Source organism: Bufo gargarizans, chromosome 3, assembly GCF_014858855.1.
Source record: "Bufo gargarizans isolate SCDJY-AF-19 chromosome 3, ASM1485885v1, whole genome shotgun sequence".
Classification (NCBI taxonomy): domain Eukaryota; kingdom Metazoa; phylum Chordata; class Amphibia; order Anura; family Bufonidae; genus Bufo; species Bufo gargarizans.
In genome coordinates, this window is record NC_058082.1 from 199,786,311 (window position 1) to 199,809,159 (window position 22,849).

At 47.0% G+C, this 22,849-nt stretch overlaps 1 protein-coding gene across 5 annotated transcripts in view; it reads left to right on the forward strand.

The window, feature by feature from the left end:
* The window catches only part of HERC2 (HECT and RLD domain containing E3 ubiquitin protein ligase 2), a 222,904-nt gene that overhangs the window by 63,226 nt on the left and 136,829 nt on the right, over positions 1-22,849 (forward strand). For all 5 annotated transcript variants that reach the window (XM_044288171.1, XM_044288175.1, XM_044288172.1 and 2 more), the window contains 10 exons: positions 54-305; positions 714-907; positions 1,803-2,003; positions 2,078-2,306; positions 6,571-6,695; positions 8,148-8,326; positions 9,299-9,483; positions 9,570-9,725; positions 9,814-9,999; positions 10,133-10,303. In XM_044288171.1, the coding sequence (XP_044144106.1) occupies positions 54-305; positions 714-907; positions 1,803-2,003; positions 2,078-2,306; positions 6,571-6,695; positions 8,148-8,326; positions 9,299-9,483; positions 9,570-9,725; positions 9,814-9,999; positions 10,133-10,303 (1,878 nt within the window). The remainder of the gene's footprint in view (positions 1-53; positions 306-713; positions 908-1,802; positions 2,004-2,077; positions 2,307-6,570; positions 6,696-8,147; positions 8,327-9,298; positions 9,484-9,569; positions 9,726-9,813; positions 10,000-10,132; positions 10,304-22,849) is intronic.

Here is a 22,849-nt window from a genome sequence, read left to right on the forward strand (position 1 = left end):
TACAGGTGTGAATATGTTCAGTAGGAATATGAGAAATGCTTTTCTTGTTTCAGGTCAAGTCTGGTCTTGGGGAGATGGGGATTATGGAAAGCTGGGTAGAGGAGGCAGCGATGGTTGTAAAACCCCCAAGTTGATTGAGAAACTTCAAGACCTGGACATAGTAAAAGTTCGCTGTGGCAGCCAGTTTTCCATTGCCATCACCAAAGATGGACAGGTCTATTCCTGGGGTAAAGGAGACAACCAGAGGCTTGGACATGGGACAGAGGAACATGTCAGATATCCCAAATTACTTGATGGCCTGCAAGGTAAGTAATTGATTAGAAGTTGTAATAATGGTAAATAACTAGCCGTGTCAGGCAGATCGAGGGGATCCCTGTCATCTCCTCGCTTTCTGTTTTTTTTTTTTTAAATGGGGCCGGAATCTGCTGTCCGCATCCGCACTTCCGTTCCACAAAAAAATAGAACATGTCCTATTCTTGTCCACAATTGCGGACAAGAAAAGGCATTTTCTATTATAGTGCCAGCGATGTGCGGTCCGCAAAACGCATACGGAAATGTGAATGGACCCTAAGTGTATGAATGTTCACTTTTAATCACAGACGAAAGATTTTTACACTGCGTAAAAACCATAACCATGATTGTTACTTGTCAACGCTTTTTTTTTTTTTTTTTTTTTTTTTTTTTGTCTTAAGATAATATATAATTTTTTTCAGGCAAAAAGGTGGTTGACGTAGCAGTGGGCTCCACTCACTGCCTGGCACTCACTGAGTCCGGAGACGTTTACAGCTGGGGGAGCAATGATCAATGTCAGCATTTTGACACCTTACGTATTGCAAAGCCTGAGCCATCTGCCCTCCCTGGATTGGACTCTAAACACATAGTCGGAATTGCATGTGGACCCGCTCAGGTATGGGTTTCCTGAACTAGGCGATACAAAATATATTCTGTACGTTTTTATAGAAAGAAACGGCTTCACAGTCAAGTCAATGGATTCTAGAAGTTGAGATGCTCTGTTATGTAGCCGTTTGCTGCTCTCTCGCACTCTGCAGAACAATAGACTTGTCTTCATAACATTCATCTTCTGCCTACTAGTGAGGACAGTCATCTTCTGCCTACTAGTGAGGACAGTCATCTTCTGCCTACTAGTGAGGACAGTCATCTTCTGCCTACTAGTGAGGACAGTCATCTTCTGCCTACTAGTGAGGACAGTCATCTTCTGCCTACTAGTGAGGACAGTCATCTTCTGCCTACTAGTGAGGACAGTCATCTTCTGCCTACTAGTGAGGACAGTCATCTTCTGCCTACTAGTGAGGACAGTCATCTTCTGCCTACTAGTGAGGACAGTCATCTTCTGCCTACTAGTGAGGACAGTCATCTTCTGCCTACTAGTGAGGACAGTCATCTTCTGCCTACTAGTGAGGACATTCTATTGCACTGTAGGCTTTTCTTTCTGGACCAGCCTGCGCAGCGGCATTTCAACCATTAGATGTCTGTACATGTAAAAACTGCATTATTTCATACTTTTGCTTTACATTGATAAGTGACACAAGACAATACACTGTTATTTTTTAAAACACGTCTTACTTTTTTGTAAAAATATTTAACTTTCTAATTATACTGCACCTTTAAAGAAGACCTTGTATAAAATGTTTTTTGTTTCCAGAAATGGAATGACTTAGAAAAAATAAAATGCTCTATATTTTAGAGCAATGGTTAGATAAACATCAAAAAGTTGGAACTGCATAGTCCTCTATAGGCAAGTGACCACAATTCTGTTTATATTTTATAATTTTTCTTTATAGAGTTTTGCCTGGTCTTCATGCTCAGAGTGGTCCATTGGTCTTCGTGTGCCTTTTGTGGTAGATGTGTGCTCCATGACCTTTGAACAACTAGATCTTCTTCTGCGACAAGTCAGTGAAGGGATGGATGGCAGCTCAGATTGGCCACCTCCACAAGAGAAGGAATGTATGGCTGTATCAACACTTAACCTTCTTCGGTTGCAGGTAGTACTTATTTGGTGACTAAGTGAGTTACTCCAATAAAAATCAACATTTCTGATTCCAGCTTTTTCTTCTAGTTGCATGCTGCCATCAGCCATCAAGTAGATCCAGAGTGTCTAGGCCTGGGTCTCGGAAGTACTTTGTTGAACAGTTTGAAGCAGACCGTGGTCACCTTGGCTAGTAATGCTGGAGTGCTGAATACCGTTCAGTCAGCTGCCCAAGCAGTTCTACAAAGTGGGTGGTCTCTTCTCCTGCCAACGGCTGAGGAAAGAGCCAGAGCTCTGTCTGCCTTGTTACCAAATGCAGGTATGTTTAATAAATGACATTTCAGTTATTTGGCTTTCTTCAAATGCTCTGTCCAATTGGGACACACCAGTCTGTTAGGTACCACACTACAGCGCAAACATGTGGCTACAAGCAGTGTTTACTGGGACAGCTTAAAGAGGATCTGTTGTCTGATTTCAAGATACAAACCGCATACATTATTAAAGGGGTTGTCTCATCTCGCCATTACTAAGGCAAAATGAGACTAAGCCCCGGGTGGCCAGGAACCGGTGGAGTGAACCTGTGCTCCGCTGTTTCAGTAGCTTCCATTTTAGTGCATGGGAAGTTACAGAAACATCATAGCACGGCAGGCTATGCAGGATATGAAACAGAGTGCTGGCCCGCTCCTCTGTGTCCCGGCAACCTGAGGGTCGCTGCTTAGTCTCATATCGCCTTAGTAATTGCAAGATGAAACAGCCCCTTTAACTAGATCTTGGACCTGATGAGGCCGGTGTACTTACTCTGAAAACCTGTGAAAATCTGTGTATAATCCTTCTTTGAAAGTTTTCCCACCTGGTATTAAAATGAGGGAATCCGAGTGTAGTCAGGAGCTAAACTCAGTACTCACCCTTGATTGGCAAACTCCTTTCAGTGTAATCTTACACCGCTCAGTAGAAGCTGCAGTCTCCCTGATTCTGCAGTGAGAGACAACCAGCTTCCAGCAGCAGTTGCCATGTGGAATTACATCTGCAGCTTTTAATTTTTTTTATTTTTTTTTACTGCAGTCCCAGTGTACATTTTGCAGGTTAGATTCATCTTTGGAAAGGTAAAAAATTCTTTTATATTCGTAGAAAAGGTGCTTGCATCAACAACTGGTTCTCTATTAAAATAATTCTTCATGTCAGTCCACATTGGGCTGGACACTGCTACCATGCTACATACTCTACATATGCGAGAGGCGTAAGCATTTTAGTACACAAATCCATAGCGTTTACTTGCATCTCGCATAGGATAGGGACGGAAGATATATACTGCACGCTGTATACTATCCCGTGTGTAATAATAGGGGTTTACATCCCACCGCCTTACTCTCCGCAGGTGCTTAAATCTATTCTGAGGTATTTGGCGGAAGTGCCGGATGTCCCATTAATAGTTATGGGAGACTTTAACAGTATTGTTAACCCTGCACTAGATAAGATGGGAGGGGGCTCTTATTCTCTTGGGTGCGGCCTCACGCCATTTGGAAAGCTTCTGCAATAATCCTTGCTGGATTTTTGGCGGTTGAAAAATCCATTAATGAAACGGTATTCGTGTGTCTTCTCTACCTATGACTCTTTATCAAGGATTGACCTCATATTGGGGCATGCTGGTATGGGGCGCTTTATCCGGGATATCAAATACTTACCACGTAGACTCTCGGACCACTCTCCAGTTCTGGCGATCACTGACTTTCAGCCCAGCAGGATACAGAGAAACATGGTCTGGAAGTTTAACCCGCAATGGTTGTATGTGTTACCAGATCCTTGGGGAATAGGTGACAAACTGAAGGAATATTTTGACATCAATCTCCCATCGGCATCTAAACTTGTGGTGTGGGACGCCATGAAGGCCTATTTGAGGAGGCTATTAATAGTGGATATTAATACTAAAAAGACCGAAACTAAACTGACGGTACAAAGATTGACTGCCGCGGTGGGGCTATTGGAGGCAGCGCATGTCGCTGCTCCAACGGCGGACACTGAGGCAAGGTGGAAGGAGCGCAGGAAAAGTTAAATGACAAATTGTTGCAAAATGCAAAGAATAAGAGATTCTTCCAGAAGCAGTCTTATTATGAGGAGGGCGAAAAAGCGGGGAGGCTGTTGCCCTTAATTTCCAGAGCTCAACAGCAGACATCATATATAGGAGCGCTCAGGGATTCAGAGGGAGAAATGAGAGATGACCCTGACATGATAATTCATATTATGCAGTTCGTCTATTCCTCGCTGTATAAGTCCAGGATAGCAGCTTCAGAAGAGGAAATTCTGAAATTTTTACAACAGCTGCCGCTGAGTACCGTTTCGGGGGAACACAGAGATATGTTAGATGCCCCAGTAACCCTTAAGAAGTTGGAGGAGGCTTTAGGATCCATGTCTAGTAATAAGGCACCAGGGAGAGATGGCCTACCACCTGAACTATATAAAAGGTATGCATCCATACTTTTGCCGCAGTTGCTGGAGGTTTGCAAGGAGGCGAAGGAAGCGGGCGAAGGAAGCTATAATTGTGCTCATCCCGAAACCCCGGTAAAGATGACAAAGAAGCTGGTTCTTGCAGACCTATTTCGCTCCTGCAGACTGACGTGAAATTGCTGGCGAAAGTGATGGCAAACGGATTAAATCGGGTTATTACGATGCTTATTCACGCAGACCAGGCAGGCTTGATGCCGAATGCCTCCACTGCTGTTAATGTCAGAAGACTTTTTCAGAATATTCAGGCGAGCCAGGTCCACACCTCGAGTGCGGCGGTCGCATCTCTTGATGCGGCCAAGGCATTCGACAGTGTGGAATGGTGATATTTATGGCTGGTGCTGGAGAGGATGGGCTTTGGACGTCACTACATAGAGTGGGTACAACTTCTGTGTGCATCCCCGAAGGCTGTATTGCGGGTTAATGGTATTCTGTCGGACCCCTTTGAGCTGCATAGGGGGACCTGACGCCGCTTTTGTTTGCGGTGGCGGTGGAGCCTTTGGAGGAGGCTTTGAGACGAGCAGTCTTGGTGCAAGGTTTTCAGTATGGTGAGCTGACTGAAAAAGTTGCTCTTTATGCTGATGATCTACTGCTGTTCATGGAGGACTGGAGGAACTCTCTTAAAGGAGCCATGCAGATCATTAATGACTATGGTACACTGTCTGGTCTCCGCATTAATTGGACGAAGTCTGTGGTTATGCCAATAACTAAGGCAGGTGCTCCGACCCCGGAAGATGCCATGGGTCTAACGATAGTATCCTCCTTTAAGTATCTAGGCGTTCAAATAACCCCTGATACAAGGGATTATAAAAACCTGAATTTAACTCCTTTGCTAAACAGATTTAAAGATAAGGTAAATACATGGATTAAACTGACGCTCTCCATGATCGGGAGGACAAACCTTATAAAAATGATGTTGATGCCCCAGTTACTGTATCTTCTTCATAATGCACCCTGCTGGATCCTGCTTCATTTTTTCTATAAAGTAAATGCCCTGTTTAGGGATTTAATTTGGAAGAAGGGTGTCCCTCGTATTAAACTTATCACTTTACGACAACCTAAAACGAATGGGGGCCTGGCCTTACCAGACCCGTGGTTATATAATTTAGCGAGTCAGTTACAACATATTAGAGGCTGGGGGGATGTAGAGAAGATGAATACGGCGGGAAAAATAGTGGGTTTTCTTCTAGGGCGGCCCTGTTTGTTGTCTGTATTTGGAAGATGGCACCTTCCATACTAAGGGGGGTCATTATGGTGTACTGCGCACCATTCACAAGGTATGGTGGAAGGCCAGAGACATAATAAAAGTCTCTGGTTATACAATGTATACCCCGATCTGGCCTAATTCTATGTACGAGGAGTTAGACAAAATTACAGAACTGCGGATGTGGAACTCCTATAACCTTAATAAGATGACTCGTTGTACTCGGAGGGTACATTGAAAGAATACACACAGCTACAGCAAGAATTTAATGTCCCTATATTTGCAGCTCAGACACGCTATAAAGGCACAAGACAAATCTGAAAAAATTGCGCCAATTGGGGGGGGGGGGAGGAATCACTTATGTTCTTAATATACTATTGAAAATCAAATAAAAATATCTGATTTAAAAAAAAATATATAATTCCTCATGAGTTGAATTGCTCAATCATTAGGGTAGGGATTTCGATTGAAACTAAAATTCCTTGTCTTCTCCATAGCAGCCTGTAACATGATATACCTCCTAGCGCCATGTTATATGTTAGGAAAATAATATATCTGGAAACACTAATGTATTACAGTAAGTTCACGTTTGGCTCATCAATTCTGTCTGCTATGAAAATATAATCCTAAGGTCTAATTCAAAATGACCTCAAATTGTATGTAGTGAGGCCCGGTCTCTTGTATCCATGGCTTTGCCCACATTCTGCTAAAGGATTGTACATTGTTGTGATTTCATTTAGGGCCATAAGGTCTGTATACTGCAATGCACAGCATAAAGGGCTGCATTTAAAAAGATGACTGCAGAATTTCACATAGAGATTCTTCTTTCTGATGCTTTGCTTGTTTGTAAATGTTTTCGATATTTCATTATCATGTTTAGCCTCTGGAAATGAAATGACCATAAGTCCCGGCCGTCGCTTTATGATTGACCTGTTGGTGAGCAGTTTGATGGCAGATGGAGGATTGGAATGTGCATTAAACGCAGCTATAACCGCAGAGATTCAGGTGCAGTATAACTGCGAATACCCTCCATTACTTTTTTTATCCGTTCTGCTAATTACATTGTGCTTTATTCCATACTAGCTAAAGGACGCGGCTTTGCTCGGGTATATTTAATCTATTTAATTTAATGTTTGTGTGTGTCGTTAAAAGATCCACAGTATCCACTATAACAGTGACATCTACAGCACCCCGCCCCCAAAACAGTGACCTCCACAGCCCCCAACCACTTAACACTGACACCCTCACAGTGCCCCGTCCCTTAAAATTGGATTTCCACAGCATCCCACCCCCTTAACTTTGACCTTTACAGCAGCCTTCCCCTTTGACAGTGATTTTCGCAGCATACCACCCCTTTGACAGTGACCTTCACAGGGGCCCGTCCCCTTAACAGTGGCCTTTAATGGATCAGGGGCTGTGTCCTTTTGAACAGCTCACTCCAAGACAGCAGCACTGTACTGTCTGAGTGTGAGCTGCAGGGAGAAAGTCACCCTCCCTTTCACCCCTGCAGCTGACAAATCTTTTTTTCAATCCCCTGGAGTGGGAAGGGGCATGGTCTAATCAGATAAGGGACGTGGCTTAGTGGGACCTGGGGGCGAGGTTTTAAGTATTTTGAGGGTGGACACATTGTGGCAGGGGGCGTGTATGGGCTCCTTCCTTCAAGAGTGACGCCCCTGTGGGTACCTTACTGGCTCATTTGCATACCAAATAAATTGGATTTTCAGAGAATAAAAACATCTATTGCTGGAACAAAGGCACATCTGGAAATAAGGTACTAAATGCTATTAGGCCATGGCTTTACTTCAATAGCAATTATCCTTGTGACAGATTTCCTTTAAAGCTCTCCTACAGCAGTGAAGATAAATGGCTAGATTGTTATGGAAACCTGGAGTAAAACAGTGTATGTGGAGGCTGGAGGACCTGTGAGCTTCTATTGGCTGATAAGGGTCATGTGACCAAGCTTCTATTGGCTAATGCATTTTTTGGGAATATCTCAGGAACGGTACATCCTAGAGAGCCGAGACCTGGTCTAAAACCTTCCTGGACACCTGATGTACCTGTGTGGCAGGTGATTGTGATTGTAAATGCAACGGTGCGGATTCCTTTAGCGGACATACACACACACACACACACACACACACACACACACACTCCGCTTTACACACACACACACACACACACACACACACACACACACTCCGCTTTATATATTAGATTGCCAGCTCTCTTTATGTTTACTTTATTATTATTCATTATTTTTGCAAGAAAATAAATAAAGATTGCATATTATATATCCCTACAGAAACAAATTCCACCGTATGGATGCAGATGTGACAGTAATGTTGGTTTTACGCATCAAAAACAAGATAGAAAGGCTGTTACTGATTTTACTCATTGTAATAGGTTAGAATGTTTTTATAAATTATATTATTATTTTATGTTCTGGTATTTCAATAGGATATCGAAGCCAAGAAAGAGGCCCAGAAAGAGAAGGAAATAGATGAGCAGGAAGCCAATGTGTCCACGCTGCATAGGAGCAGCACACCACTGGATAAAGACCTAATAAACACCGGAATCTATGAATCTGCAGGAAAGCAAACCTTACCCTTAGTGCAACTCATACAGCAGTTACTTAGGTACTTTGTCGCTCTTGATATTTTACAGAATTTTCTGTTGATGGAATTTCCATCTTTAAAGGGTTTTCCAGCCTAAAAATTATTGATGTACTAGATTGATGGGGGGTCTTAAACCCAGCATCCCCCCACATCAACCCCACATTTTTGGCAGTCACCAGAAACTAAACAATGGATGAAGCCAAAAGCAGAAGGTCTCATCCACTGTGTAGTGGCCTTGCATATTGCAACTCATCTCATCATTAAAAGGGGATGTTCACCTTTTAAGTGATGGTCTTTACTAAGGATAGGCCATCACTAGCTGATTGGTAGGGTTCCGACTCCCTTTACCCCTGCTGATTTATTTCTTCGGCAACAGCACAGTCTACTTTGTATTGGACTGAGATCGTAACTATGGCTCTGTTCCTCTTGACCTTGACAAAGTAGATGTCTGCTACCGACGGTGGAGCAATTGCCGAACAGCTAATCGGCATGAGTGCAGGGTGTTGGACTCCTGACGATCAGCTAGTGATGGCCTATCTTGAGGATAGGCCATCACTTTATAAGGTGAACCATCCTTTTAAGCTGGTCATACATCTTCAATAGCTGTTGACCTAATGTGCATTCGGCCAACACCAGCTGCTGCCAGATATCTGTCTTCCCTGGATGAACAAAGGATCGGCATGTCGAATGTTAACGCCAGATCCTTTGTTACCTGATACCATCTATTGGGGAGAGTCTGGAAACCCTTATACACATCATTTACAAACAATTGCTGGAGCTCTTGTCCTGGTGTTAAATATTTTAGTCCCTTCAAACGTTCATTATTTAAATGATATTCCTTTAGAAATATCATTTGGCCTCCACAATGTTGTCTCTATATGGTCAAGTATGGACATTGTCAATGCTGCAACAACTTTTATTGATTGAAGATTTGTTGTTTTGCCTTTGATTGATTGGTATTTGTGCCATAAAACTACTGTTTGGTGTCTTTAGGAACATTGCATCTCAAACCATTGCTAAACTAAAAGATGTGGCACGCCGCATATCCTCCAGCTTGGATCAGGAGCATTTTAGTAAGGAGAGGTCAGCATCCATGGATCTCTTGCTCCGTTTTCAGAGATTACTTGTCAGCAAGCTCTACCCGGGCACAGTGGTGGACCAGTCTGCAAACACCCATGGTATATATAATAATCCTTGTTTCTCCTGTGCTCACGGTAGATTTTGATTCTCTTGCTCATTCTTTTATGTTTATTTGGGGCTTTAGCGCCTGATCTTCTAGGTGTTGGCTCCTTATTGAAGAAATATACAGCTCTTCTGTGCACACATATCGGAGACATACTTCCTGTGGCGACCAACATTGCTTCAACATCTCATAGGCATTTTGCAGAAGTGTCCCGTATTGTGGCTGGTGATCTTACAGGTAAAGTATTACAGTTGAAAGTCCTTATTATGAGAGATGCTTTTACACTTGATGTTTAACCTGAACTTCCATTTTTACCTTTTATTAGGTGTACTCCTTCCAGAACTGGTGGTCTCTGCCGTACTACTGCTTTGTAAAAACGCTTGGCTCATGCAGGAAGCTGGTGCCATCCCTCTTCTGGCCAGTCTTCTAGAACCTTTAGATCGGTTTAACCATCTTGCACCTGGAAGGGAGAGAGATGACAATGAGGACTTGGCCTGGCCTGGCGTAATGAGTAAGTTGTGCATTTGCTAATGTATGTGTCTTCTAGATGTGTAGGTAATGTAATTATGTTACTTTTTGGGCATATATATCATTTATTTATTTTTGCGGTGATTTATTTATCCATTCATTTTCCCCCCCAAAAGGCTCATTTTTTAGTGGTCAGAGCTCCAGGAACAATGAAGAAGTTACTTTAATACGTAAAGCAGATTTGGAGAATCACAACAAAGACGGTGGATTCTGGACTGTAATAGATGGAAAAGTTTATGACATCAAGGACTTTCAAGCACAATCCTTACATGCAAATACTATACTCGGTATGATTTATTTATTTTCATTTTAGATATAACTTCTGTTTTTGAAGATTTGAGATTTGGGCACCTAATTGCTTGAACCTATAGTTTAACCCCTTAAGGACACATGACGTACCGGTACGGCATGTTTCCCGAGTCCTTAAGGACACATGACGTACCGGTACGTCATGGCTTTAAATAGCGATGCCGGCGCCGCGGGGGTTAATCGGAACGGGATGCCGGCTGAAATCATTCAGCCGGCATCCTGTAACAATGCAGGGGGGGGTCATTTGACCCCCCCGCATCGACGATCGCAGAAAACCGCAGGTCAATTCAGACCTGCGGTTTGCTGCGCTTTTTGCAGTTTCTGATCCCCGCGGTCCCTGACCGCGGGGATCAGAAACTTTAGAGTGCCTAAAATCAATATAGTACACCCCCCCTGCACCCCTGCATGATTTGATGGCGGCGGGTGGTGCAGGGGGGGTGTCGCAGGCGGTGGGGGCGTTGCGGGAGGCGGGCGGTGCGGCAGGCGGGATCGCGATCCCCCGCCCGCCTCCTATTGCGTAATCGTTGGTGTACAGTGGGTATACCAGGGTGCCAGCACATTGCTGGCACCCTGGTATAAACGGCTGACATCGTTGATGCGATGTCAGCCGTTTAACCCTTTCCATACAGCGGTCCGTACGGACCGCTGTATGGAAAAGGTTAACGGTAAGAGGGAGCTCCCTCCCTCTCCGATCGGGGGGCTGCTGTGCCTTTGCAGCCCCCCGATGGAGAGGGAGAGAGCCCCCAGAGAGCCCCCCGAAGCCCCGTCCTCACCCTTCCCCGTCTGCGAAGTTCTGACCATAACTGAGCAGACGGGGAAGGTTCCCATGGCAACAGGACGCCTGCTCAGGCGTCCTGCTGTCCATGGTGCTGAACAGATCTGTGCTGAAAGCATAGATCTGTTCAGTGTAAGTAAAATACAGTACAGAAACCTATATAGGTTCTGTACTGTATTTTACAGACATCAGACCCACTGGATCTTCAAGAACCAAGTGGGTCTGGGTCAAAAAATAAAAAGAATAAGTGAAAAAAGTTAAGATAAAAAAAAAAATCATTTATCACTGAATAAAAATTAAAAAAATAAAATAAACTACACATATTAGGTATCGCCGCGTCCGTAACGACCTGATCTATAAAACGGCCATGTTACTTTCCCCGCACAGTGAACGCCATAAAAATAAAAAAATAAAAACTGTGAGAAAATTGAAATTTTGCCCACCTTACTTCCCAAAAAAGGTAATGAAAGTGATCAAAAAAGTTGCATGTACGCCAAAATAGTACCAATCAAACCGTCATCTCATCCCGCAAAAAATGAGACCCTACTCAAGATAATCGCCCAAAAACTGAAAAAACTATGGCTCTTAGACTATGGAAACACTAAAACATCATTTTTTTTGTTTCAAAAATAAAATCATTGTGTAAAACCTACATAAATAAAAATAAAGTATACATATTAGGTATTGCCGCGTCCGTATCGACCGGTTCTATATAAATATCACATGACCTAACCCCTCAGGTGACCACCGTAAAAAAAAAAAAAAAAAAAAAAACGGTGTAAAAAAAGCTATTTTTTGCCATCTTACGTCACAAAAAGTGTAATAGCAAGCGATCAAAAAGTCATATGCACCCCAAAATAGTGCCAATCAAACTGTCATCTCATCCCGCAAAAAATTAGACCCTACTCAAGATAATCGCCCAAAAACTGAAAAAACTATGGCTCTCAGACTATGGAGACACTAAACAATTTTTTGGTTTTAAAAATGAAGTTATTGTATAAAACTTACATAAATAAAAAAAAATTGTATACATATTAGGTATCGCTGCGTCCGTGACAACCTGCTCTATAAAATTACCACATGATCTAACATGTCAGATGAATGTTGTAAATAACAAAAAAAAAAAGTGCCAAAAAAGCTATTTCTTGTTACCTTGCCGCACAAAAAGTGTAATATAGAGCAACCAAAAATCATATCTACCCTGAACTAGTACCAACAATACTGCCACCCTATTCCGTACTTTCTAAAATGGGGTCACTTTTTTGGAGTTTCTACTCTAGGGGTGCATCAGGGGGGCTTCAAATGGGACATGGTGTCAAAAAACCAGTCCAGCAAAATCTGCCTTCCAAAAACCGTATGGCATCCCTTTCCTTCTGCGCCCTGCCGTGTGCCCGTACAGTGGTTTACGACCACATATGGGGTGTTTCTGTAAACTACAGAATCAGGGCCATAAATAATGAGTTTTGTTTGGCTGTTAACCCTTGCTTTGTAACTGGAAAAAAAATATTAAAATGGAAAATCTGCCAAAAAAGTGAAATTTTGAAATTGTATCTCTATTTCTCGCCCAATTTCCTTGGGGGACACAGAAGACCTTGGGTATAGCTCATCTCCATAGGAGGCGTGACACTAAGTGAGAACTGTTAAGCCCCTCCTCCACAGCTATACCCTCAGCCTGGAGAGAGAGACTGCCAGTTTTTGCTTAGTGTCCAAGGAGGCAAGACACTCCCTGCTACTGCAGGGCTGTTTTTCTCCTGTTTGGTTTTTAGTTTTGATTTTTGCTTTTTGCTTTTGTCTTTTTCTTCAGATCATCAGGGACAACAGAGACGCACTAGACCTCTCTGTTTCTCCCGGGGTCGAGCTGCGCCAGTGCCGGTCATCCGCACTGCTGCCTCCCCCACAGAAGGCAAGGTGGACCAGGGCAGCCCAGCTCCCCTGCATCCCGCCAGCGCAAGGGTCGCCCGCACGCCAAGTCCCTCTTCCAGCGTCCTGCCACTACGGTGCCAGTAGCTGAAGGGGCGACCCTGCTGGAACGGACCGAGGGTGAAGACGGCTGTGGTAAGAGAGAGGCTTCTCCAGCCCTACGTTCCCCTCATTCCCTCCCCGGTCTCCTGCGTGCTTGACCCCCATACTGGTCCCTGCTGGACCTAGGCTGGCCCCTGAGGTGTCGTTGGGAACAGCCATTTTTCTGGCTCCAGGGCTGTCTCTCATATCCAGCTGTTGCCCAATAATCATATAGCCCCACACCACCACCATACTGGTGACCGCGGGGCGACTATACACTGCCCCTCCATAGGGCATTGCACATGGAGGAGTTCTGCTTTAGGACCGGAGACCCGCTCCTAGCTGCCTCTGACACAGGGGTTATGCCCCCCCCCCCCCCGCGCCCTCCTTACCGGTGTCTAGGGCCAGGGGCCCGCTTCAGAAGCTGCCGGCTCCAGAAGCTGCCGGACGCAAGGCCCTCACGGCCTGCATGTACTGAGCGCGATGCTCCAGCAGGCCCCGGCTGACTGTTGAGGCTTCCGGTCGGCCGGGAGCCGCAAACTTTTGACCCAGGCTTCGGCCTGCTCGGCCGCAATCCGGCCCTTTGTCTCTGCCGGCCGCGGGGTGGGCACCCGCGGCCGTTAGTGCATGCGTGAGCCGGCTCCCGGCCGGGTGCCGCAAACTTTTGACCCAGGCTTCGGCCTGCACGGCCGCAATCCGGCCCTTTGTCTCTGCCGGCCCGCGGGGTGGGCACCCGCGGCCGTTAGTGCATGCGTCAGCCGGCTCTCTCCCGGTCCCGGCCGACCGCCGGTACTCCCGGTCGGCCGGGCGCCGCGAAAATCTAGGCCCCGGCTTCACGGCCTACTAGGCCACAAACTTCCAGCCTCGGTTGGAGGGGGCGGGAACTTCTCGTGGCGCGAATTCTTCCCGCCTGGAGGTCCCCCGCCCCCAGGGGATCGCAGCGCCGCCCCCTAGGCCGGATGTTTGTTAACCTGTTGGGTACCGGCCACCAAGGGCCGGCTCCCGTCTAGAGGACACCCTCTATGTTCTGGGCTTCCTGGTGGGCCTGTGTGAGATTGTGCCCCTGTGTGGTGGCCCCCTTTTTTGCCTCAGAGTGGCTGTGTTTTTAAGAAAAATAAAAATAAAAATATAAAGTTAATAAATAACGGAATGGTTGCGCAGGACGCTGCAGCCTGATGCAGTAGTGCTGGCCGCACGCTATGCCCCCCTTCCGTAGGCGGCATGTTGCGCTCCTCGGCTGCGGTTCTGGCCAGCTACATGTTCCTCTTCTAGGCGGACCCTTGCCATCTCCCGGGATACGGCGCTGACCAAAGGGGCCTATTGCGTTCTGTCCTCCCGCTGGGTGCAGATTGCATTTCCATTCTGGGCATATGGTCCTGCTGGACTTACCTTTTCGGTAACTTGGGAGGACTACCCTTCGGTCACGGTTGTCCTTGACTTTCCCTCACCAGGACTGTAGAACTCCTTTCTGTGGTGGCTACGTCGACTTGGACTTTGCCCTGTCTTGTCCTGGCATCTGTCAGCTGCTGGGCGGACCCTTCCGGTTTCTTCCGTCTGTCCTTCTGCTCACCCACTCCGGTTGGATACGGGACTATGTTGTTCGGGGGCCGACGGGAATTTTCTTCCGACCCTTGGGCCGTGTTACTGGTCTGCGCCTGATCACATTGTTTTTTTTTTTTTTTTTCCCCCGCTTGCCAGGCGATTCCTGCGAGCGCGCTGGTGTTCGCTCCCGACTGTGCTTCGTCCGGGTTCGGTTGTCGGACTTAGGGTTCTTGACTAGGTTTTGTGGTAAGTGGGACATTCCCCCACTCTGCTTTTCTCTCCCTTGGTTCTGTCTTTCTCTAGTCCGGCCTGACCCTGGGACTGGAACTCTGTTACTGAAGTGTCAAGTGTCGGCGCTGTCCTTCCCCTTGCAGCGTTTTCTGGCCCTCCTGGGCCTGTCATGACCTTCTTCCACAGAGTGGCTCTTTGGTTCCTCTGTACCGTTCCCTGGTACCGCCCTGGGAACTACACACTGAGCTCTTGGCGCTCCACTCTTTCCCTTGGTGCCGTTGTAGAAGTTCTCCCTACTCCTGCTGTCCTGTACAGTTGTGTTTTCTGTTGCCATCCTGTCTGATGGGTGGCCCTTCGTGTTCTGTGCCCTCTGTCCTTTTCCAGGACGGGGCTGTTTCTCCATCCCGTCCCTTCCTTCTGAGGGTGGTATCTGCCTTCTTATCTACGAGGCTTTGGTCATCCCCTTCCCGTCTCCGGGAACGGGCGCTTCACCGCTTGGAGATTGTTTGGGTTTGCAGTTGTTACTTGGAGATCTCCGGCTCTTGTCGGCGTTCGGTCTCTTCTGTTTCCAGGATGTCCGCGCTAAGGGTTGACGGCCTCCGGGGTGGCTTTCCTTCGCTCTCTGTGTCTATTGCTGTGGTTACCGCACCAAGGGCAGGGTTCTGCTTTTGGTGTCACCGTTCATTTCACCAGAGCGGTCGGTGCCTCCTGGGCCGGAGGCATAAGGCTTCGGCCATGCTTTTGTGCAAGGCGGTCGCTGGTCTTCCTTGCACACCTTACTGGGTTCTACAGGGTGCGCACTGGGGCTTCGGCGTCTGCTGCCTTGGGCCGCCTGGTCTGCAGGCGGCGGTTTCTTGATGCCTTCGGGTGCTTTGCCCTGGTGCTGTGGTCCCTCCCCTCTTGGACTGCTATTGAACGTCCCAAGGTCTTCTGTGTCCCCCAAGGAAATTGGGCGAGAAAACGAGATTTTTGTATAACTTACCAGTAAAATCTCTTTCTCGCTCTTTCCTTGGGGGACACAGCACCCACCCATTCTTTGTTTCCGAGTTTGTTTTACCCGTTGGGTAGTTGGCTTGTTGGTTCCACTTTTGGACTTTGCCTTTTCTCACTACTTGGACACGCAACTGGCAGTCTCTCTCTCTCCAGGCTGAGGGTATAGCTGTGGAGGAGGGGCTTAACAGTTCTCACTTAGTGTCACGCCTCCTATGGAGATGAGCTATACCCAAGGTCTTCTGTGTCCCCCAAGGAAAGAGCGAGAAAGAGATTTTACTGGTAAGTTATACAAAAATCTCGTTTTTCCATTAAATCTTGTGCAACACCTAAAGGGTTAACAAAGTTTGTAAAATCAGTTTTGAATACCTTGAGGGGTGTAGTTTCTTAGATGGGGTCACTTTTATGGAGTTTCTACTCTAGGGGTGCATCAGGGGGGCTTCAAATGGGACATGGTGTCAAAAAAACTGTCCAGCAAAATCTGGCTTCCAAAAACCATACGGCGCACCTTTCACTCTACGCCCCGCTGTGTGGCCGTACAGTAGTTTACGGCCACATATGGGGTGTTTCTGTAAACGGCAGAGTCAGGGCAATAAAGATACAGTCTTGTTTGGCTGTTAACCCTTGCTTTGTTAGTGGAAAAAATGGGTTAAAATGGAAAATTAGGCAAAAAAATGAAATTCTCAAATTTCATCCCCATTTGCCAATAACTCTTGTGCAACACCTAAAGGGTTAACGGAGTTTGTAAAATCAGTTTTGAATACCTTGAGGGGTGTAGTTTATAGAATGGGGTCATTTTTGGGCGGTTTCTATTATGTAAGCCTCGCAAAGTGACTTCAGAGCTGTAGTGGTCCCTAAAAATTGGGTTTTTGTAAATTTCTGAAAAATGTCAAGATTTGCTTCTAAACTTCTAAGCCTTGTAACATCCCCAAAAAATAAAATATCATTCCCAAAATAATTCAAACATGAAGTAGACATATGGGGAATGTTAAGTCATCACAATTTTTGGGGGTATTACTATGTATTACAGAAGTAGAGAAACTGAAACTTTGAAATTTGCAAATTTTTCAAAATTTTGGGTAAATTAGGTATTTTATTATGCAAAAAAATTAATTTTTTTTACTTTATTTTACCAGTGTCATGAAGTACAATATGTGACGAAAAAACAATCTCAGAATGACCTGTATAAGTAAAAGCGTTTTAAAGTTATCAGCACTTAAAGTGACACTGGTCAGATTTGCAAAAAATGGCCTGGTCCTTAAGGTGAAAATGAGCCTGGTCCTTAAGGGGTTAAAGGACATTTCCTCTACAATGAATGAGTTATTAAAGTCTATTGTACCTAAATGTTTAAACACTTTTTAACTGTTACACATTTTTGTGATACATTTTATTAATTGATTTTGTTTCACTATCAAAACAGGCTCTAAAGTTTGATCTTTTCAGTAGCTCTTTCTTGTTAATGTCATTGGGGGACACAGCACCATGGTATATGCCCAGCTACCACGAGTCAACACTAGATATCAAGGGTTGGCTCCACCCAGGTGGGCTATACCCTCTCCACAGCCACTAGCCTAATCAGTTTTAGTCTAGTTTCCATAGGAGGCAGACACGACCTGCTATGTTTTTATTTTATTCTTTTTTTCCTTTCTTCTGCAGGTCTCGGCCTGCTGCAGGATGGGGCTCCATCGGGGGTTACAACTTTAGTTGCACCCCCTGCAGGCAAGTACTTGTAAGTACCTACGCCGGTCACCCAGTCCCCCATTACTGCATCCACAGTGGGATGCCAGCAATCCCATGTAAGTGTTGAGTTTGCCGAAGGGGTGACCCTGCAGCGCCTGAAGACGCCGAACGGTAAGTATGCGTCCCTGCCCCAGGGGGTCCCCTGGATTTAACCCCCTTTTCTGGCCGGGGATTTTATTTGGGGGGCCTGGTTAGGTTCCCCCCCCCCCCCCCCCCTTTGGGTATCCTTCACCTTCCTGACCACCCATGCCTCTCCTCGCCTTTACATCTACTTTAGTCCCCGGCTTCTGCCGGGACTAGGCCGCATCTTCCCCAGCCTGTCCTCGGGCCCCTAGTGCTCCTCCCTTTTTGCCCCGTGTTTCCCCTCCCTGAGCGTCGCTCCTCCTCAGGAGCCCCCCCTCACCTGTTTTTTGTTGTTCCGGAGGACCCCGGTTTCCCATGGTTCTGGTCCGCCGACGGAGCACTTTTTCCGGCCCCCTCATTAATCGAGACCCCGGCTTCCTTCTCGCCTAGGCCGCATCTTCTACCGCCGCCCCCCGCCCCCGATCCTCGTTCCCCGCTCCTCTCGGCTTATGAAAGGGATTCTCTTCCACTCCTATTCCAGCCAAGCGTGGGTGTTAACCCTGTGGGGGGAGGTTTTCACTTAACCTCTTTTTCAAGAAGAAAGAGCCTCCATCTTCATCTTTAACACCGTTAAGATCAAAAATTGCCATGCGGTCAGCCTTCCCTGTTTGTGCGCAGTACCTTGTTCCCAGGCCCTTCATGTCTCCCTGACCATCCCTTCTGTATCGGTCCCTCCTGAATGGGCCTCTTCCCTGCCCCACGCCATAGGGAACCTTGTGCGACTCTCCCAATCCATGGTAGAGTCGCTGGACCGCTTGCCTGACCAAATTGCGGCCGCCTCTGCCCCTCCCAGGGACTCCTCCATGGACGGGGCACACTCACATTAAAGACTCCAGGTCCTGCAAACTATCTTGTCACAACTATGTCCCTCTCCTCCTCTGCATCCTCGGGTCACCCTGAGGACAGGTCTGAGGATGGTGACATATTCTCCCCTGCTGCATCTTCCGCCTTCTTGGGCCACACCTCTGCACCGATTCTGACTCTGAACAGAGCATCAGGCGGTCTTCCACCATACAGAATCTCTCTGGGTGGTCAAAAACAAATGTCCACCGAGGAACCTCTCCTCTTCAGGGTTGGTATCCCCTTTAGTGGATTCTCAGATGGCACACCCCTGGTTGCACAGATAATTATCCACACAGGTAAGTCAGCTTGCTGCCTCTCCAGTATGTGGCGCTTTACCTGTCACCGTGTTTAGCACGCCGGCCCACCTATGTGGTGTCCAGATGCTGTAGCCCTTAATACACCTGTCTGGTTTTTAGTCTGCACTACACAACGTATTACTCCCTTATTAGGTAGAATACCTGTACCATCTCCAGACGCTGTAGCCATTACACCTGTATGGTTTTTAGTAGGGATCGACCGATTATCGGATTTACCGATATTATCGGCCGATATTCAGGATTTTGAACACTATCGGTATCGGCATCTATTTTGCCGATATTCCGATAGTGTTTGGGGAACACAGATCGCGCTGCTGACAGCGCTCTCCGTGTTCCCCTTAGCAGCGCAGGGGAGAAGGAGCAGTGTCTCCTCCCCCTGTGCTGCTGCTGCCGCCAATGTAACGACAGGGGACAGGAGGAGGGGAGGAGCTATGGCCACTGCGCCACCAATGAAGCTTAATCTCTCATTTATTCATATACAGGAGGCGGGAGCTGCAGGATCACATAGCCGGCTCCCGACCTCTATGAGCAGTAGCTGCGATCTGCGGTAGTTAACTCCTCAGGTGCCGCGGATCGCAGCTACTTGTCATAGAGGTCGGGAGCCGGCTATGTGATCCTGCAGCTCCCGCCTCCCGTATATGAATATATGTGAGAGGGGTTGTCCAAGTTATATTTATTGATGACCTATCCCCAGGATAGGTCATCAATATCAGATCGGAGGGGGTCCGACACCCGGCACCCCCTCCGATCAGCTGTTTGAAGAGGAGACTCGCACGGTGTCAGCGCTGCCTCCTCTTCACTGTTTACCTTCTAGCCGTTGCATCTGCAGTGGTGAGCAGGTGTAATTACACCCAAGCCTTCCCATTCATTTCAATAGGAAGGCTTGGGTGTAATTACACCTGCTCACCACTGCAGATGCAACGGCTAGAAGGTAAACAGTGAAGAGGAGGCAGTGCTGACACCATGCGAGTCTCCTCTTCAAACAGCTGATAGGAGGGGGTGCCGGGTCATCAAGAAATATAACTTGGACAAGCCCTTTAATCTTCATTGGTGGTGCAGTGCGCCCCCCCCCCCCCCAACCCCAGTATTAGACATTGGTGGCGCAGTGCGCCCCCCCTCCCCCCCAGTATTAAGCATTGGCGGCGCAGTGCGCCCCTCCACAGGATCCCCTCTCCCCTGCTCCTCCGATCGGAGCCCCAGCAGTGTAATGCTGGGGCTCCGATCGGTTACCATGGCAGCCAGGACGCTATTGAAGCCCTGGCTGCCATGGTAAGCTCCATGCTGCTGTGTGCACAAAGCACAGAGCAGCAGGGACAAGGGTTCTAATCCCTAAGGGGGCTAAAAGTTAGTAAAAAAAAAAAGTTACAAAAATAAAACACCAAAATATTAAGTATAAATGAAAAAGAAAGATTTACAAAAAAAAAATACACATTAACAATAAACATTAATTTTCAGCAGATTTGTGGGATTTTTTTTATTTTTTTTTTCAAAAATAAATATTCCCAGAATATCGGTATAAATTATCGGCTATCTGCCTGAAAGTTCACAAATTATCGGTATCGGCCCTAAAAAATCAATATCGGTCGATCCCTAGTTTTTAGTCTGCACTACACAACGTATTACTCCCTTATTAGGGAAAGAACCTGTACCATCTCCAGATGCTGTAGCCATTACACCTGTATGGTTTTTAGTCTGCACTACACAATGTATTACTCCCTTATTAGGGAGAGAACCTGTACCATCTCCAGACGCTGTAGCCATTACACCTGTATGGTATTTAGTCTGCACTACACAACGTATTACTCCCTTATTACGTAGAGTACCTGTACCATCTCCAGACGCTGTAGCCTTTACACCTGTATGGTTTTTAGTCTGCATTATACAGCCGTTTTACAACCTGTCTGGTTCTAGTGTCTGTCACGCAGTCATTCTACTCCTTTATCAAGTGCAGTACTTATGCCATTTCCAGATGCTGTAGCCATGTCTCCACTCTCATTATAGTGTGCACCATGCAGCCAGATTACTCCCATTCTCAGGCGGAGTATTTGTAGTATTTCCAAGTGCTGTGCCCTATTGGTACAATCTGTGGCCCATACGGCTCCTGCATTGCCCTTTCCTGGCTCTAATGTGTGCTAGTCAGTCATGTGGCCCCTCTTTAAGCGGAGTGATGGTACCATCCCCAGACGCTGTATTCATCACTCTTTTCTGGTTCTAGTATGCATCTGGCACCCATTACCGTCATCCTCGGCGGTGTACTTGTACTATCTCAAAGCGCTGTATCTGACAAACCATCCTGGTTGTAGTATGTACCTGGTAACCATATGTTCCCCCCTTCTTGGGCGGAGTACAGTTGCAATTGTTAGATTCAGTATATGGCTGGCCTGTTCAGATCTGACACCCGGTGCATTACCTTCTGAACCAGGCCTCTCAGTGCACCAAGTCTTCTCATTGCCCTGTACTAGGCATGATTTTTACTTTATTGCTTGACTCACTATTTAACAGGACTTCTCAGTCCTGTTATGCACCAGACAACCACACTCAATCCGCCATGGGCAAGTTGTTGTCTATCGTGCTAGGTTTGTTCTTTGTCAACCCTATAAAGTACTACTGCATGCTGCAGAGCCACGTTACCCCATTTCATGGATGGAGTACTCGTGTTGTTGTTACTGCCTCTCTGCTTTGTTTTCACAGTTTTACATGGCCCAGTCCTAGCAGAGTACCTGGATCACCACTGGATGGTCTATCCTGCAGGGATACAAAGCTTTGTGAGAACCAGCCGCTACTGCAGTTTTCGGGTCATTGCTGGACGTACTGTCTGATATGGCTGTGACAGGACTGGTGAGCGCCATACACCTACTTGGTGGGTGGAATTTTCCGCTGCTCGCCCTGGTATCTGATATGGTCCCGTAGTTCTTCCATGGACCGGGTGTTCTTTGTATTAGGGATCGACCGATTATCGGATTTACCGATATTATCGGCCGATATTCAGGATTTTGAACGCTATCGGTATCGGCATCTATTTTGCCGATATTCCGATGGCGTATGGGGAACACAGATCGCGCTGCTGTCAGCGCTCTCCGTGTTCCCCTTAGCAGCACAGGGGAGAAGGAAGCAGCGTCTCCCTCCCCCTGTGCTGCCGCTGCCGCCAATGAAAGGACAGGGGACAGGAAGAGGGGAGGAGCTATGGCCACTGCGCCACCAATGAAGCTTAATCTCTCATTTATTCATATACAGGAGGCGGGAGCTGCAGGATCACATAGCCGGCTCCCGGCCTCTATGAGCAATAGCTGCGATCTGCGGTAGTTAACCCCTCAGGTGCCGCGGATCGCAGCTACTGCTCATAGAGGTCGGGAGCCGGCTATGTGATTCTGCAGCCAGCTCCCGCCTCCCGTATATGAATAAATGAGAGAGGGGTTGTCCAAGTTTATATTTATTGATGAGCTATCCCCAGGATAGGTCATCAATATCAGATCGGCGGGGGTCCGACACCCGGCACCCCCTCCGATCAGCTGTTTGAAGAGGAGACTCGCACGGTGTCAGCGCTGCCTCCTCTTCACTGTTTACCTTCTAGCCGTTGCATCTGCAGTGGTGAGCAGGTGTAATTACACCCAAGCTGTCCCATTCATTTCAATAGGAAGGCTTGGGTGTAATTACACCTGCTCACCACTGCAGATTCAACGGCTAGAAGGTAAACAGTGAAGAGGAGGCAGCGCCGCGAGTCTCCTCTTCAAACAGCTGATCGGAGGGGGTGCCGGGTGTCGGACCCCCGCCGATCTGATATTGATGACCTATCCTGGAGATAGGTCATCAATAAATATAACTTGGACAACCCCTTTAATCTTCATTGGTGGCGCAGTGCGCTCCCCCCAGTATTAAGCATTGGTGGCGCAGTGCGCCCCCCCACCCCAGTATTAAAAACATTGGTGGCGCAGTGCGCCCCTCCACAGGATCCCCTCTCCCCT